We start from the raw sequence: 19,789 nt of genomic DNA on the forward strand, positions 1-19,789 counted from the left end.
TGGAAGGTTTGGAGACAAAGCCAGAGAAGCAAGATTACGTTGGTTTGGACATGTGCTGAGGAGGGATGCTGAGTATATTGGGAGAAAGATGCTAAGGATGAAGCTACCAGGTAGTAGGAAAAGAGGAAGGCCTAAGATAAGGTTTATGGATGTGGTGAGAGAGGACATACAGGTGGTTGGTGTGACAGAGTAAGATGCAGAGGACAGGAAGAAATGGAAACAGATGATCCGCTGTGGCAACCCCTAATGGGAACAGCCGAAAAAAGATGAGTTTTTTAAAACAAAATGAGGGGATGGGACCAAAAGCTCTGCAAGGTTCTTGGTTAACTCCAATAATGCTCCAGTTTGTAATGATGCATTGTTTAATGTTGTTGGAATCCAAAGAGATTGGCAGTGGAAAATGAGAACTGGCATTGTCCCAATTTTTACAGATGTTAGTAAACCAATACTTTAAAATGGGTCGGTGCTGAGAATGCCTGCAACTGGAAACTTGTTCGAAGCAAGAGTAGATGAAATCTGCAGGGTAGTTTCTTTCTAAAACAAAACAAAAAGCCCTTTGAGAATTTTACATTCACTAAAAAACATGCTGTCTTCACTGACAAGTCTGCATACATATTGGCCTTTTACAATATTCTTTTTCATAAAAGTGGGATGTTGTCTGTTGAAATCCAGGTAATTGCTTCTGAAGGTGTCTTTATGATAAATCATGGAGCAAAACAGTCATCAATAAACAGAGTAACATCTAAAAATGTACTTCTTGACCAATTCCTGAAATAGTAACATCAGGAAAGAGATGCTATCCCTGATAATATTAATGAAAACATCAAGATCTGAGTGGGAACCTAACTATAGAAAAAAATCTATAATCAATAAAACGCTTAAAAAGCCAGACTTGTTTGAAACCTTCCAAGTAAATAAGTGTCCACTTCCCAAACGCTAATCACTAAGTTGGCATATGCTGGAGACATTTTAGCTCCCAGAGCAACACTTTTTTTCTGATGATAGATATTCTCATTGAAAATAACAACTTATTGTCAAAAACAATCTGTAACAGTCTACACATGATTCTAACTTTCCCTGGTTACATCTTAACATGTACAGTGAGGTATCTTTTCAGCAAGTCAATACCTTCTCTTTGTCTGGGATGCTAGGATACAAGGCTACAATGTCAAGGGTAACAAGTAAAAAAAACAACTGCAAGAAATAGGATTAGGAAGATTGCGGTTTTTCGTGGCAGAATTAAAGACTTTGTTTAAAAATTTTGAAGAGTCCCTTAAGTAAAACAGGGAAGATTGAACAATGGGGTTTAATTGAAAATCAAGAAATTCAGCAATAACTTCAGTCTTGGTTTTCTTGCATGAAACAATGTGCCTAAGAGGTGGGTCAGACACATTATCTTGGGAATCCCAAACATTCTCCCCAGACATGGATTAGTTACTTGCATGAATTCTAAATCATGACTTGAAAGAAGGTTGTCAACAAAAAGTTCCAAAAGAATATAATTTCCTGAAATCTAAGCAAGATTTCGACTGGCTGGATAATGCTGTAGTTTTCATTGTTACTCAAAGCAATTTCCATCTTATGGGTATAAACAATGTTATCCATAACTATAACACCAGCAGCTTTATCAGGTTTCATGACTCTGACCAAAGGATCTATATAAATTTATTAAAGAACTTTTCTTTCCAACAGCTTAAGATTAAACCATTTAACGCTTTGTTTATCGGTTAAAATCTTTCTGATTTCAGCTTCACATACTTTACAGAAAATATTAAATGAGGAATGAAGCGCTGGGTTTAAAATGCTTCTCCTTCGAAGAATGTTGTCACCAATATCTTAGTAGGAGTCACTAATAAAACTGTCACTGGGAGTCAAATACTGGAACGAAGAGTTCCTGGGAGACATATTAGTGACACTACCACCTGTGTTTGAAACGTTAACCAAGCATCTGTCAGAATTTTGTTCTGTACTGTCAACTATAAAATTGAACTTACTGAAAAACCCTGGTTTCAAACTGAGCCTTCTAATGTACAATTTTAAGTACTGTATCTGTAACATTAGCACAGTGTGCTAGAATGAAACTGAATTATTTTCTTAGGACTGAAATAACATTTGCATCTAATGGTTTGCTAGACAAATTAAATACTGCACCTCTAAAGTAACATCAACCCAAGTTAGATCTCCTCACTCATTCTCCATCTTCCTCTTGTGCGACTGCTGCTCCTCTCTCTTCCTTTCACTCACCCTCTCCCTTTGCCTGAAGTGTATGCACTGCTGGATAAAATTGTTGTTGATAGTTTTTCTACTGACTTGCTATCTGCTTGTGGAGGTGGGAGGGGGGGGAGACAGCATGAACAGGAGGGGACATATTTTGGACAGTGGCATTTTTACTAACCTTGGACAGACCAGATGAATCCTTTTCCTTGAAAATGGTAGAAGCATCATTGATGGCATCTGTAGAATGAGGAGATCTAAGCTGGGCTGCTGTTACTTTAGAATCAGGAACTACTGTGCTGTGATCATAATGCCCTAAAGTAGTTTTAGTGGTAGGATGAGCTGTACTTTGATCGTGATGCCTAAATGAAACATTTTTATTGAGATGCCCAGATAAAACATTTTTACTATAATGATTATTAAACTATAATGGCCTGTAGGCAGTATTATTTTGATAATGATGCCAGTCTCTCAGCATTTTCGTCTTTTTACGTAGTACAATGGTGGCGACATGGTGTGAAATTTTGGCATCAAGTGCTATCCAGTCATTTTTTTTCTTTGTTCAAAGTGAGGATGAGAAATGACGCTATGGTTTAAATGTTTAATTTGATCACCTAGTGACTGTAACCTGGAATGATTACTGTCAATTGACACCTTAAGAACGTTTAAACCACATCATTATAGATTTGGCATACAGTCTTAAACACCTCACTGTTGAAATAAATTCCATTAAGAATTTTATAACAATGCAATCCTTGGGGGACAATTTCACAAGTAATACATTTGGACAAATACAAGTTTTCATAGTCAATGCTTTGTATGAACTCAGCAGTTTGTCCAACTTACATATCATATATGTGCAGTTTCCTGGTGATGAACCTTCAGAGTTTGTCCCATTAAAAAAATCACTCTTTCTATATTCAGATAGGTAGTCTGCAAATGGATTTTTGTCTTTAGGCACCAAAACCTGGTCAAGAAAATCGTAACCACCATCATATAAAGTAGTTGCCGAGGACCGTTGCAAAGGACTTCCAGATTCAGAACCGTGCAATGTAGATGAACAAGAGTTCACAAAACCATTCAGTAAAGCTTGAGTTTCAACTACGGACTCATTCAAAGACTGAATTAAAGTAGAAAGATCAGTAGGGATATTATAAACTGATAGATCCTGTAAATCTTGTCTGCCATCACTAAAATCAGTAAAGTTCTTCTCTTCTATGGTAAAGCTAGACTACATCACACAGTACAATAAAACTACTCACGAGGTACTACTTATCACAAACTTCATATGAGTGAGTGAAAATTCAAAAGTAAACAGCCTAAAATACAAGAGAGAAAGCTCCACCCACAATGTGGATGTCATGAGCTATCTATTCCATTTGAGTAAACATTTTATGTTTAAATTACCATTTAGTCCAAGGGCGTATCAGCTGGTTCATAGTACCAGCTACATTTCTGCTGGCAGATTTAAAACATTTCCAACAGAATACTTTGTTAGAAATACTGAGGGTGCAAATGGCTGCAACTAAGGAAATTATTCTGAGCTGAGACACAAGATCTGAACTGTCTAGACATAATAAGGCCTTATTAAATACAATTCTATTGGCTGCCAAAAGAAAGCAATTGCTAGAAAATGGAAAACAAAATCTAAACCAACTGTCTTTTAAGTATTGAATATTGTAAAAGAGATAAAATAATTGGAAATGTGATACTTAGATAAAGGGAAGGGGCCCAAATTACAAAGAAACAAATGGAATTTCTGGGAAAATACATGCATAATAATGTTCAGGTGGAGGAGTGAGGTTTAAAGGAAGGCAATAGTCAAAGCTGGTATTAGGCTGATTAAACTGATTTGTCCCAACAGGACCCTGTGCCCACAGGGGATTCCGTGCTTGTCAGTTTTTCATTTCTTGCCTTTCAAACTGTTCATTTATTTTGCAGAAAATTTCTAGCTTCAGTAAGAGCTGCTACGAAGTATGGAGGGTCATCTTTGGACTCTGCTTTTGCAGTCTTTCTTAGGGGTGAGGGGCTGCTGTAGCTTTAAGAAAAGGTTATTTTCTTTTAATGTACAGTCAATTAGTTAAAAGGGTGAGAGCCATGTGAGGTTCTATTGTAAACAAAGAAAACATAGTAGTCGCACTACTGATTGGACAGCTCCATTCCCAGATAATTTACAAATTTATGTACAAATTCGGTAGGTATTGTAAAATAATTTGTTGTGTGTTTGCCATCTTCTTATGCTACTTGATTTTTGGACATCTGTCTCTAAATTCCATTTAAAAAAAATAACTTTGGGTGGCTAATTTGTGGTGTGGATGTTTCATCACAGCTACCTGTAAAAGTAACTTTTTTTTTTTAATGAAGACAGACTGCTAAGAGGTTGAATGATTACGTATGCTCAACTGTAAAGACAATATATAATAGAAGACTCAGAATGTTAATATGATAACTTCTAAACCAGATGGAGATTTTTTTACATTGTTAGTAAGGGCACCAGATTTCCGCAATCATGAGGACCTAAACATGGAGAGTTCATTGCTAGGGCTTTAAAGCAGAGTTAGGTGAAAGAAATGAGGAAAGAGGGTATTTATAACAAAACAGGAGTTGTTCTTTTCCTTCCATTAGGAAATGGGATTGAAGTACTAGACAGAATACAGCCACTGCACACACCTTAACTGTACCACTTTCAGCAGTACATAACGACTTTCAGCTTAGCTAAAGGAGCTACAATGATGTCCCAATTTTTAGGTCATATTGTTTTTTTTTTTTGTGAAGGGCAGTAACAAGCGTATAGTGGAGGAAGTGAACTAGGACTTACAAAAAGCCCACACAAGGGATGTCAGTTTGACTGCTATGATTTAACATTGCTTTCCTGTGTAATACTCTGTTTGCATACAAGTGTAAGGCGTCTTTTTTTTTTTTTTTTTTTTTGTGGGACACGCTAAGTGTGAAGATAATGTTGGACAATCCATAATAAGAGGAGTAAGACCCACATTGTTCCATTTACTACAGTTCTTTGGTACAGCAGACCATTCATTTTTTGATGTAAGTATGCACCCCAAGGCTTTGTTTTCTGAGTACAACATGGTAAAAAAAATACACCAGTAGCATTCTAATTTTTTACATTTTTGTAAATTAAAACAAGACGGTCATCAATTAGTACCTAAGAATTCTTTGTCATTTATATGTACAAGTTTAGCCAGAGTCTGATTAAGGGAAAAAATACAGTAGGGGCATTCTGCTTTTATGTTAAAGTAAACAAACCAGTTAAAAAATCTGTCTTACTTTCCTACCTGTCATCATCATCTGTGCTTAAGAATTCTGGACAAATGCAAAAATAATGGTGGTTGGGGGCTGGGGCAAGTTGTTCTGAACATTAAAATGTGTAATGTTAAATATAAAATGCAGTTTGTTTCTACATACTGTGTCAGAAAAAGATAACCTAATCTTATATAATCTTAAATTCAGGTGAGTGAGGGGAACTGACCAGGTTCACAGGAGGTGCAGAAATTGGAGGCCCACTAGAATGGTCCTAATTGGGCAGTACAATTGCTAAGTCCAGCCCATGCAATATAGGTAATGTTGGACTGATTGAGAATTGTTGTAAAGAAATAAAACATTTGTAATGCATAATATATGTAAATGAAAAATGTTAATACTGAAAAAAAGACTGGGAATGCAATTCTAGTGGCAGTACAAAGGTAGCCTGGTCTGAGATGGGAAACAGACAGGAGGCTTAAAGTGAGATTGAACAGGGTTTTTAGTTGGTTTAATCACTTTTCTTTGACTCTATAAATGCCACTGCTTGTCACACAGTGGTAACACTTAGAAACTAAAATTTACCCTGTAACTCAGTTTCACAAAGAGTAACTTGTTTGCATGCTGAGGAGCATTGCTGCATAGATTCAGTCACACGTAGACTAGCCGTAGTTTCTAGCCTCACAACATCAAAGGTAGCCTGCTGTAAACCCCAGCTACACCACCCCACTTAGATCACTTAAAAAGATCTGACAGAATGGATGGGCACCTTCCCAATTTCTCTGCTGCCAGCTTGGTAGATATGGGCTTCCTAAGACAAGGTAGGAATTGTCTCATATTCTCTGACAACTGACTAATCCTTTAAGAAATGGATACAGTATGTGAAAGAAGTAATTACACAATGGCACTGTAGGCAAGACTCTCACACAAAAGCATTCAAAATAATAATGAGGCTGTCAGTAATGTACGCACTACACCCACCTCACACATTACTGATCCAACACATAGATCAACCAACATATGCTGAGACACTTAAAAACAACCGTCCTAAACCCTAAAGATCACCTAGCCATTCGTCCTACAACAACAATCCTTGTCAACCTGTTCATCCTCAACTACAAGGAGCATAAGACAAGCCAAAATACTACCCAATATTTTTATCATAGGAGACTCCATTGTGAGAAAGAGATGCCTCGCTCAACAGGCTGAAGAAAAAGAAAATCACTGTCAGTTGTTTATCAGAGGCCAGGATCCACCAAATCACCATTGCACTCAAGTAATGCGACCACGAGTACAAGGATGACTCAGTCATAGTCCACGTGGGTGTAAATGACCTGAAATGTATCTCACCAGACTACATGAAGAGAGGCATTATGGATCTCTCTGACTGTTTCCCAGGCTGGTATGTACCTTGCACTGAGCAGCATTCTACCTTCACCAAGGATGATGCAACAATATGAAGAAAAGACAATCGACTTCACTAACTGGCTTAGTTTCTGGTGTCAGTCCATGGGGGTACAATATTTCCCTGTGTTGGAATATATTGTTAAAACATGACTTGCATTGTTCCCTCTAGGCTTTTGAATATTGACTAAAACATTGCCCTCCTCACAGTGCCTTTTTTAGCCAATGCCAAACTGACAAACCATGTGACACTTCAATACCAACACAAGACAATCTAAAGGTGTTACTGCTCAATACCAGGAGCCTAAACAAGAAACAACACTGCCTCCAGGCTCTCCTCACTCTGGAGAATGTGAAAATCTGTACAGTTACTAAGGCATTGTTTAAAGCTGCAGGGACCACCCTGGCAGTGCAGGCCTACAGTGCCTTCCACACATTTAGGCCAGCTACTGCACAGGCAATGAGCAAATGTGGAGGTGCTTCAATCTGTATCAAGAACAAGCTCACCTCAAGACTAGTCAAACATAATGATGCTCATGAGCTTCTCCATGTCCATATTTCCATAGGCAAAATACCATATCATAAACTTGGACTTACTGGAGGTTCTCACCATTCAACCCAATACCATATTCATGGGTGGCTACAACTACCCCACCATACCTCTTAACTGTATAGATTTTTGCAGAATGTCCAGATTTTTGCCTCAAATTTTCAGTCTGTTCCTCATAACATTTGTGGCTTTCTGGCACATCACTGTCATGATCTGAGGAATTAAATCACTAAATAATGACATAAATTTGAGTTTAAGGAGTCATATCCTTTAGAAAATGCATTTTACTACAAACCCTGCTACTCTAGCTACTTTTTATGTTTATAAGAGCAATATTTAAAATATGTCCCTATTTTGGGGCCTTTGTCCCTCGATTATTGTAAGGCTTTGTCCAGATTTCTTGATTTAAGAGCTTGAGAGGTATGTACTCCACTATAAACTGGTTAGAAGAACCCAAACTTACAGGTGCAGAGACTCCTAGACTTTGTAAACAGAAACACCTTGGACCACATAGTCTACATGCCCACTAGCAATGCAAACATTATTGATTTGGAAATACAAACTATCAAATAAATACCCCCCAAACTATCACTAGGAAGCAGGTCCTAGATGTGTTCTCTAAGGCCAAAAGTACCGCATTGATAATATCTCCAGATGCTACCTAAATATCCTGAGACATGACCTATCAGGACCACTGGAGTCATTTTATGCAGAGTAGATAGAGAGTCAAGAATCAGAGTATATGAGGAGTATAAAGTGAGGTCTTAAGGCAGTTGTTTTTATTTTGACAGTGACATTTGTTTATTTGGGGTTAAAGGGGCATTAATTGTGATGGACAGTAGAGGGAAATCATATATGCTAGTAATTCCTTGTTTTAAAGTTGCAGATTTTGTGCTTTGATTTAAAAATTTTCTGTCTTCTAGTTTTCTTTGCTATGAGGACAGAGGTCCAAAGTATATAGGCATGATTTTATGCTTAAAGTACATGCTTTGATTAAAAATATAGTGTTTCACTGTTGGCTCTGTGAAGTGAATGTCAGAATATAAATAACAGGTAAGCATTTCATGTATGTCTGCACTTGAGCTTAGCACAGCACATAGCAAATCACTGACAGCTAATGACAAGGGGATGCATAAATTTGCAGATATACACAATGCCAAGAGTATAGAAATAAAAGTAGGGCAAGACTCACATGTATGAGTTAGTGGGAAAGCAGTTCAAGCCAAATGTGGACACAGATGGATCTTTATACTGCAAAGGGTCTTGAAATGGCAAATGTTATCAGCATGGCAGAAAGGCAGGACTGCGTGGGAGGGTTTAGAGATAATCAAAACCAAAGACTATTTTTAGCTGACTAGTGGAGTACAGGGAGGTAAAACTTGCAAGGACAGCAAAACATGACAAAACAGAGTTCTGTAAAATGTAAAATATGCATCAATCAGAACTTGCCTAACTGTGTATGCAGCTTGAAGAAGATTCTGTTCATCTCAGCGGATTGCTTACTTAGGGAAGTGTTCATCAGCAGACTGTGCTATCTTTGCAGAGTTTGGGACAACAGACAGCCTGCTATGCAATTAAAAAAAGTGTTGGAGGGTCAGATGTAGGAAGTCAACTTTCACTGTTTGGACAAAGAAAGTAATGGAAGGGCACATATATATATATATATATATATATATATATATATATATATATATAAATATAGTGTAATGATATATATATATATATATATATATATATATATATATATAAATATAGTGTAATGATATATATATATATATATATATATATATATATATATATATAGTGTAATGCTATATATATATATATATATATATATAGTGTAATGATATATATATATATATATATATATATATATATATATATATATATATATATATATATATATATATATATATATATATATATATATATATATATATATATATATATATATATAGTGTAATGATATATATATATAGTGTAATGATGTATATATATAATATATAATGATGTATATATATATATATATATATATATATATATATATATATATATAGTGTAATGATATATATATAGTGTAATGATATATATATATATATATATATATGGAAGCGCTACAGAATCCTGAAAGCTCACAATCCCGAAGCCCAAAATCCTGAGACCAAAATCCCGAAAATTCAAAATCCCGAAAACCCAAAATCCTGAAACTCAAAATCCTGAAAACACAAATAATGCTAATATGTCACTATAAAGACACTAATATCTACCAACTGACCCTGACCCTAACCCTAACCCTAAGGTCCATCACTACTGCACACTCACCTGACCCGCGCCCTAACCCTAACTCACTTAAACCGCCCCGAACCCCAATATTTGTCACTATTGCATACATGCCTAACCTGCGCCCTAACCCTAACTCACTTAAACCACCCCTAACCCTAACATAAAACCAACCGCACACTTACCTGAACCCAACGCATGACCTAACACCACAGGGCTAACAATAGCAAAACCACAATGACGTCAGTATGTCCATTTTGTGTTTTCAGGATTTTGAGTTTCAGGATTATGAATTTTCGGGATTTTGAGCTTTCTGGATTCTGTAGCGCTCCTATATATATATATATATATATATATATATATATATATATATATATATGGGCATATATATATGGGCATATATATATATATATATATATATAGTGTAATAAAAAACAGAAAACATTTAAATGACAGAGATTTCGGTTTTATTTATTTTTATATTTGTTAACAGAGTAAGTCCACTGGACACAACTATCCATTTTTGGGGTTAAGGGGGAGACTTTTTTCAGTCACACCATATGGAAATGAAGATAAAAAGAATCAAACCTAGTACCCTTGACCACAGGAAGCAGCTCATTAATAGGAAAAGCAAAATGTGGAAAATAAGATAAAAGTACAACTCAGATGAGAATATATCAACATCTGTGTAGTTGCACTCCCCTTACATGTTACACAGTAGAAATATGTTCAAGAATACTGTGGAAGGCACGGGTGCATCATACAGAAACATTTAGTGATTGCAATCACCTGCAGCACAAAAAGGGAGTGGGCAGACAGAAGTTTGAAAGTTATCAGCTGTGTAGCAAGTCAAGCGATCTTTCAATGGTCTTTCAGTCTGAGCGCTGAGGATATCTTAGAAAATTTCCTGTTATATAATGAATGCAGAACATAAACTTGTCAGAACCAAATTCCCCCCCCCCCCCCCCCAAGAGAAGGTGATACAAAAGTCACAGATAGAGTTCAGAAATGTTAAACTGCTGAAGGGGAGAGAGAGAGAGAATATTGACTTGGAATTCCCTGCTAGACTTAAGCCATACATCCCACTCAGTGGAGAAAGTTGGAATTATTTTTAAAGTGCTGTAAACACACAGAGTAACCCCTCCTGTGGAATCTATTAAGACAAAAATCTGATATAATTGCATAGAACACACATAGAGCAGTTGAATCAAAATCCAAGATAAAGCAGAGGATTAGTTACAAAGGAAATGCAGCTTACCCATTCGGTATGACAACTCGTGAAATGAGTTGGGAAAGGGGGTATCAAAGTCTTTGCTTAGCTCTTTTTAATACAGCCATGACAGGATGCAAGCTCCCTAGTATGAAATACTGTGCAAATGTGTTGCTACAATGATAACAACGATGCTGTTGAAGATCCTCACTAAAAATACTACCATGGCCGCTCAAAAGTAATTAAGAAAGCTGTGAAATTAGTATAGTTAACAGAAAAGAGTGCTTAAGTTATGTAAGCAAAAAAACGTAACTGAATGTAAAAGACATTGTGATTTGTACTATACCACAAAGCATGCTGGTAGCACTGTTAAAGCATTCTATACTGGCAACCATTCTTAAAAATAATTGTAAGGTGATACTTGCTTTCAGCATCTTGGCGGTCTGATGAGTCCTGAGGCAGTTTTTTTAGATAATCCTTTAGTAGTAGTTCATAACGTGGAATTCGCTGTACAGGTCCTAGCATGTGATGCTGAAGAGTCAAACTCCCACAGATTTCTTGTTTCTAAAAAGAGAGAACACAAAAGGAGTCCTTTTAGTAAAATGAGGACTGCACTCAATGAGACACAGAATATCTTTATTTTGTATGCCCTGAAACAAAACAGTTATGAAATCCAAGTTATATTCACACACATTCCTGTAGCAATTCCTGCAAGATCAAGCAATTGTGCACAGTTCTGTGTTTTGCTTTAGCAAAGTCCCAAATACAATAGCAGTGATATTACCACATACATAAACCACAAACTTGCAAATACAACTGTCCTATAACATTCTCTTATTCTGTTCTTTCTGTGTGCATTTGTCCATGTACTGTTTACGATTTACTACTGCATTCCTGAAACTGCTTCAAAACATTGACCCAGAAAGACAAATCCGTACTGAAGAATAGGCAGCAAACTCGAAATGGAATACATCCACTTCCGAAGTTTGATGTATTCGACATAACATGAGGCGACGTCAGTCACACATGCTATACAGCTTACCGTACTGTGACTTTCTACAGTCAACGGTAAGTGTATTTTACTATTTTGCAGGGGGAAAGCCCCCCCTGCACCCCCCATGTGGGGGGTTGTGCCCTCCACACCCCTTGCAAATTATTTATACCCACGCCGAGATCACACAACAGTGAGGAAATGGGTTAATTCCCTGTTTGTTCACTGAACTGCAATCTCTATACACAATGCAGAACTCAGAAAATCAAACTACACTACACATTTGCTGTAGTGTAGTGGATGCTTTCTGGTTCTGCATTCTGCCCACTTGAAAACTGCCTTTCGACTACATACCAGTCGACCAAAGCAGTTTCAGAAATCTAATAGTAAACTATTTTTTACAATTACAGACCAATAAACAGATGCAGACAAGCGATGATCGGCCATCTCTACAGTTCTTTAGGCTATGCTGGGCATAATCGTAATGCATCTGATAATACAAAGTGGTTTAAAAAGTTAGCAAACTATAAGACTTTGTTAGGACTGGACATGAATAATTTATATAAGACTGCAAATGTATATACTTTTTTTCATGAGTATTTTCATTTATTTAAAAGTTAAATATTTGAACAAAACTTCAGAGTCTGATATTTCTTTACCCCAAAGAAAAAGTACAATACTCCTTAATACATCTTAAAAATATTCTACATTCCTGCTTGGATTTAACTATACATCACTACCTCCTAGCTATTCTCCTTCATCCCCATGACCTCCCCCCAACTCCTTATTCCATTCATCCATCTGATCTCTCTCTTCCTTTCATCTTTCCAACAATACTGTATGACCCTCCATTACTTCTCTCACTCACTTCATAGTCCTTCAAATTGTTCCCTTTTAACTTTCCATACCTACTCCTATGAATTCTCAAATGCCATTTTTAATTTCAAATAGCCCTATAAGTTTTTGACCTTCATATCTATCTCATTTCCTGATATTTTAAAGCCCCTTGCTATCTCATTTGTTTAGCCACCACCTCCTATAACTCCCATCAGTTAGAACTCCAATATCCTACTTCTCTATAACCTTTCTGTATACCTTTTCCATCCCCTACTACCATATCCCATATAAGTTGCACACCTCCCTAAAAGCCCACCATATATGGATACCATCTATTCCTTCTCCCCTGCAGCATCTGCTTTTGGCTATCATTTTGCAACTCCACAGTTTCAGTAGCATCTTGTACAACCTCTTCATGATATGCACTGCTGGCAATTATTCCCATGCACTGCACATCTGTCACATCTCATCTCAGAACTGATGTTCAACCAAAACCTAATACGTCTTTATACATCTCTTCCCCCAAACTCTCAAAACCCTTATTTGCCCACTAGATCAACTAAGTCCTTATAAATCAACTCCAGCATTCCTTTCCATCACAGTGTATATTTTATCCATTTCTTTCTCCCCTTTTTTGTCTCCTCTTGATTTCCTCCATTTACACATCTTAGTTTCTCCTGTCCTGCATTTTTCTCTCTCTCTCTCTCTATACATTCTTAAGATAGCTGACCCACCACAGACAGCAGGTTTCCTCTTAGTTTCTTAACCTCAAGCTTCTTGCACTCCTTGTCCCTAAACAGATTACCATGGTCTTCATTCTTCTTAGCTTTAGAATCTCAGACATAGCAGAAATGACAGAGTCAAAAGCTGCTCACCAGGGATAATTTTTAAACGCTGCTCCTATTTCCTTAAAAGTCTAAAGATTAATAGGATTTTGCAATAATATACATTTTCTAAATTAAAAAAAAAAACAAATAAAATTTGCATTATTTGATTAAAAACATATGTTAATAGGTTTAGTAGACAAACATAACATACTGGCCTTCAAAGAGATTGACTGCTTCACAATGCTAATAAAAAACAATGAAGGCAGTGGTAATCTCCCAAAAAAAAATGAGTTTATGTTAGCGCTTTCATTGACAAACAATACATGAACTTCTTCAGACATCAAAAATCAACTCACTACTTAAATAGTACCCAACTTATGACATAACATATCAATCAATTAATTAAGCTTTAAAAAAACACTCAACATGATTCGTCAAAGAAAACATTAAAAAAAAAAAAAAAATATATATATATACTTATTTACACATATACAAATTCAAAACAGCCATCATGTTTCAAAAAGCACCTCCAAAATTATATCAAACAATGATAAAAAAATATATATATATATGTATAAATCTACATAAATATATTTTTAAATCAAATAATATTTGTTTAAACCATCTCAAATAAAATTGTCTATGAATGAATAAATGAAACATACAATAATGTATCAAATTACCTTTCCAATGCTTTCAATTTCAAAATACATTTCAGAGAGCACTGCTCACTCAGTCCAGGGTAAACAAAGGCATTCAACCTTAGCTGCCAATATAACTCTCGTTCTTCTAGATGCAGTTGCCATGACCCACCCCTTTCATCCTTTTTCACTTGTTCAATAACCAGATAAGAAAATCTATGCCCATCATTCTCTATTACATGTCTTACTAGTGCACTGGTATTAATTTGCCTAGTAATATTGTACTGGTGCTCATAAATTCTCTCTTTTAAATGTCTCTTGGTTTTACCAATATAAAACCCAGTACAATTCTGGCAATGTATATAACCCCTGAGCTTTCACAATTGAACCTGCCTTTTAAATGGTAAGAACAATTCGCAATACAAAATCCATTAGTTCCTTCAATCAAATGACAGAATTTACATCTACCACATTTATACATGCCGACCCTGCCAGCAATAAAGTTAAATTTTTTTTTTCAAAAGATTTTTGATATTGCATCCCCGCCTGAATATCATACCGGGTTCAGTACTAATTTGAATATCATACCGGGTTCAGTACTAATTATTTGCCTAAGTAAAAGGTCTTCCATAAGAACAAACCAGTTTTTGGATAAAATGTTTCTAAGGGCTCCAGCATCCAATGAGAAAGGGGTACTAAATTTTAATGAATAATCAAAAACCCTATCAGGTAATTCACCAGATGCCCCATTAGAAACATCCAAAACATTTAAATCAAAGAGATAATTTCCACCATCAAGGATAGGTTTAAACCATCCTCCATCACTTTTCATTACTACTTCATTAATAATTTATGTCAAGAATTCCATGGGGTAAGACCAAGCCAGGAACATGTTTTTCAAATGCTCAATTTCAGATATGAAATCATCATCAAGGGTGACCATCTTGGCAGTTCTCATGGGTTGGCCTTTGACCACCGCCTTCTTTTGATGGAAGGGGTGGTTGCTCTCATAACAGAGGAAGCTGTTGGAATAGGTGGCCTTTCTAAAAATTCTGGCCACACATCTAGCATTTGGTCTATCCTTCAAGACAGAAACATCAAGATAAGATATTTGCTCAGTCTCAAATTCAAAGTTGAAATCTAAAAAAATGGGTTAAACCAGAAATCTGCTCAGCAAATTTAGAAGCTTGATGGCAATTGCCTTTAAAAATAATAAAGATGTCATCCAAAAATCTGGTATACCAACAAACATGTTCTTTATAAAGTTCACTCTTGAATACATGTTCTTCCTCCCTATAAGCCATCACGTAGTTAGCAAAACTCCCTCACAGGGGGAGCCCATTGCTACCCCTGACATTTGGAGGTAGTAATTACCATTAAACAAAATGAAGAACAATATTGAGTAAATACTCAATGAGATCTATTTCATCCCCAGCTTTGCGATGCTGGCATGCTATTTGTACTTGATTAATTGAGTTTGCTGAATCTAAACAATGGATAAAAAAATTACTTAATACACATCTCAACCAAACCTCCCCTCTCTGGGCCAGTAATCAAGGAGCCAGAATCCTCACCGCTGACACTGGAGAGGGAAGTTCACTTGGAACAAAAATGGATACACCAAGTATTTCCAGATGGAGATCTCTGCATCAAGCACAATTTCCCTTAAGAGCACAAAGGGAACATGCTCAGTTTGGGGGCTGGTTTCTCTTTCTCTCTCCAGGTGCAAATAAGACTCTCCACTGACACAGCTGTAGTGTTGAGTCCTCAGCCAAGTGTCCAGGCCAAGCCCACCATCACTCTCTCTGTGAAATCAGTGCTTTGTTTCCCTGCTCCCAGCAGCTGACACACACACTCTGAAATTTGATTTTCTCACACACACACACACACACACACACACACACACACACACACACACACACACACACACACACACCTGGAAAAGGTTGGCACAGATTTGCTAGCTATGCCCCTGCTGCCCAGACTACAGGGCAGTTACTGCCACCAGACACTCCACAGCCAGCAACACTAAGGCTCTTATAAGGGTACTCAATTATACTGGGTGAAATTAATTAGTACAAATGGTAGTTTGACCAACAGTAAGGCTTTCAGGAGTGGCCAGAGTTGTTACCAAATATAAAAAACTGCTTGCAGAGATTAAAATATTCTCTAAAAAGACCAGCCACAATGAAAAGTTTAAATGTGTTTAATAATAAATAAAAAAGAACATGAAAATACCAACTATATATTTACAGTAAACACCAGAGTTTCAGTCACAGGAAATATTAAAAATAACACAAGTGGACAAGTTCAAACAGTTACAGAAAAACAATACTTAACTAATCTCACTATATTTTCCTTTCTGATCTAAATAATTATTACTCCCTGGTTACTTACTAGAGCAAGGCAAGATGAAGTAGGTGAGGGGTCCTTCCTTGTCAGGTTACAAAAACAGACTGCAATGAGACTTCAGTCAGTATTAACATATCATTTTAGTAATGAATTACAGAATGACATCACATACACTTGGGTCATCTGACTTCTGGTTCCCATGCTACCTCCCTTGGCTAGAAAGTGTCAATAACACAGACACATACAAAGCCTTGCTAAGATCTGCTGCAGCTCCTAGAAGTCATAAAACAATTTCAACCCCCACCATTCCACAGTAGCAATTAGCTCACCCCAACAACAATGCAGACAGCTTCCTAGTACAGACTTTTTGTTTCTGGCTGCATTGAGAACTGTAAGATACAATCTTTGTGGCCTAAGACAAGTAATTTAATTTCAAACTATTTTCAAAGTTAGGTAGATTGAGATTAACTTCTTCTCTTCCAGTATACTCTGTTAAAACATGTACATTTAGACAGTTACAATAATGCATGTATATTTTTTCTGTCCAACAGGGCACACTGTTGGTACATTTTTAACCAAAGCAGCTTTACAAATAAATTTTTCAACACAAGCATCTGTACAAATCAATTTGATATACAAATGACATATCATTCTTTACAAAATTCCAGCTAGCTATGCTGGCATATGTTACACATCCACTGCCCTACTTCTCCTGGCATAGCTGGCAATACCTTACATCAAATGCATAAACAGATAGAAAATCCACAGACATTCTTAAAATCCAAGCAGCACTGATTTGGGGGGGGGGGGAATGAAGCCTCCCACAATCACGGATTTATTTAAAAATCTATAAAAAGAACTAATACCAGTGATCACAAAATAAGCTTTCCTTTTTAGCAGTGTTGTTCATGGGTATACCTAGTGTGTGTAAAGATTAGATTAAATGTATATTAGATTATTTTTGTCCATCAGCTGTATTTAGATAAAATGAGTGATAAATTAAATGACAATCCTGTGTATACAGAATCTAAAAATACAAAACTGTTCCGCTTAGGCAAAAGAGCAACTCGGCGCTTTATTAAAACTTTAAACGTTAAAATATTTCAAACGTTTTTCGTTTAAAGCAATGTTTAAACTTCTTCAGAAATTGGCAAACATCAGCATACTTTAAAATATTTGCTTATATAACAAGCAGTTAATGAATGCCCGCCAAAATTCAAACCAGTAAAAAGATCCTTAAAGTCACAGTTCTTACTTTAAAACATAACTTTTATGTTAAACATAAAAGCGTATTTATATAAATTTTATTCTCAATTTTAATTTTTAATTATTAATTATATTCTTAATTAAAATTTCCTGGGTTAAATATTATTTATTTTATTATCTACGTTTATAACATTAATTATAAAATGTAAAACAAATAAAACTGAAAATGATTATCAGACGTCTTGAAAGCACATTCTTACTACATAATACGACATCCTAACAATTCATTTTTAAATAATAAGGCCTTAGATATATGCAGCGACTTAGGCAGAGCAATCACTAATAGTGCAGCTGTCATAAATAATTCATACTATTAGTTGAAAATAAAAATTTCTTTTTATATTTTATATTTATGCTTTATACATAAATTCATCAGCTAGCTTGTGAAGTGATGATTAGGATTGATGATTAACTGGTATTCAATTGGAAATTTTTGGAAATTTTTCACGTATATATTGCTTTTTTAAGTCAGTTTTCAACTGTGGATGTTGTACGTGAAATAAAGAAATTGTCATCTGTATCCTGGTCCTGGTGATTTCTGCGGTCATGAGCCTTTGCTTAATTATAATTATACTTATAACCAGAACCCAATCCTACTTCCCGACTAGTTAAATATTGGTAATTTAAAATATCTTATATGTCAATATCTATCCAAATTAAATTAAAATAAAATTAAAATAAAATTAGATAGGTATTTTATCACAAAATTGTTCACTTTATGCAGCAGTTTAAATATTAATATTGTGCATAATATTGTAATAAAAATGCTGTACCCTATTTTATTATATTTATATTAGTAATCTATGATTATATATGATTAATTATCTTTCTAAGCTTCTTAATTTTAACAAGCTCATAATTGAGCATTTTTCATTCAGACCTGGGTAGGTGAAAGCATTCAATTTAATTTGCCATAACAATTCACTTTTCTCTAAAAGTAAATTGAATGGACCCCCCTCTCATATCTTGCTTAAGTTGATAAATAACTTTAAAGCAAAATTTATGATTGGGGTATTCAATAACGTGTCTTGATAGAGCATTGTCTTCTTTTTGTAGATTAATACTTCTTAAATGCTCATACACCCTATCTCTTAGCCTCCGCTCCGTCTTTCCAATATAAAAACAGGGGCAACATTGGCAGGAGGCTAAATATACTATTCCTTTAGAATTACAATTAAATTTCCCTTTTATATAAACTTTATAACCATTAATAATTGATGATATACCTAAAGACATATACAAACAGTAAGGGCAATTTCCACATTGTCCCATCCCTCTATTCATTATTGATGGTTTGTTGTTTTGATGCTTTTGCAAAATGTTTTTAAGAGTAGAACCCTTCCTACAAATAATTTTAGGCATCGGGCCTAACAAACATTAATGCACGATCATCATTAAGAATATTCCAGTTTTTCAGTATCATCTCCTTGATACTACTGAAGTCAATAGAAAACCTTAGTATACATGCTGCACTATAATTTTCATTGCTTGATCGTCCTCTTAACATTATTTGCCCTTCATAGGTGTTTTGAGCTCCTTCATTTGAAGTGGTGACACATTTCCGCTTTAATATAGGAATAAAATAACCCATTTGTCTTTTTGTTTTAACTTCTTCTATTACGGGATCCAAAAAGCTAGAAGGATATTGTCTATTAATAAACATCTGTTTTAAAAACAAACATTCTCGATCAAATTCTATATCCGTTGTAATCATACACGCTGCCCTGACGAGTTGTCCTTTTACTACCGATTTTTTCTGGTGTGTTGGATGTTCACTGGAGAAGTGTAAGAATTTATTGGAATAAGTTGATTTCCTAAAAATACTCGCTTCATAACATTCATTTAATGTATTCTTGATCAACTTCACATCCAAGTAAGCAATGGATTCTTCATTGAACGTATGAGTAAATCACAAAAAATTGGTACTCTTGTTAAATAAATTTATCATGTCTATTGCTT

General features: G+C 35.6%; 1 protein-coding gene across 5 annotated transcripts in view; it reads right to left on the reverse strand.

The window, feature by feature from the left end:
- Positions 1-19,789, reverse strand: part of FGD4 (FYVE, RhoGEF and PH domain containing 4) — a 1,935,878-nt gene that overhangs the window by 323,119 nt on the left and 1,592,970 nt on the right. For all 5 annotated transcript variants that reach the window (XM_044088116.1, XM_044088113.1, XM_044088111.1 and 2 more), the window contains one exon: positions 11,342-11,480. In XM_044088116.1, coding sequence (XP_043944051.1) covers positions 11,342-11,480 — 139 coding nt within the window. The remainder of the gene's footprint in view (positions 1-11,341; positions 11,481-19,789) is intronic.

Source organism: Protopterus annectens, chromosome 11.part0, assembly GCF_019279795.1.
Source record: "Protopterus annectens isolate FY-2018-M chromosome 11.part0, PAN1.0, whole genome shotgun sequence".
Taxonomy (NCBI): domain Eukaryota; kingdom Metazoa; phylum Chordata; order Ceratodontiformes; family Protopteridae; genus Protopterus; species Protopterus annectens.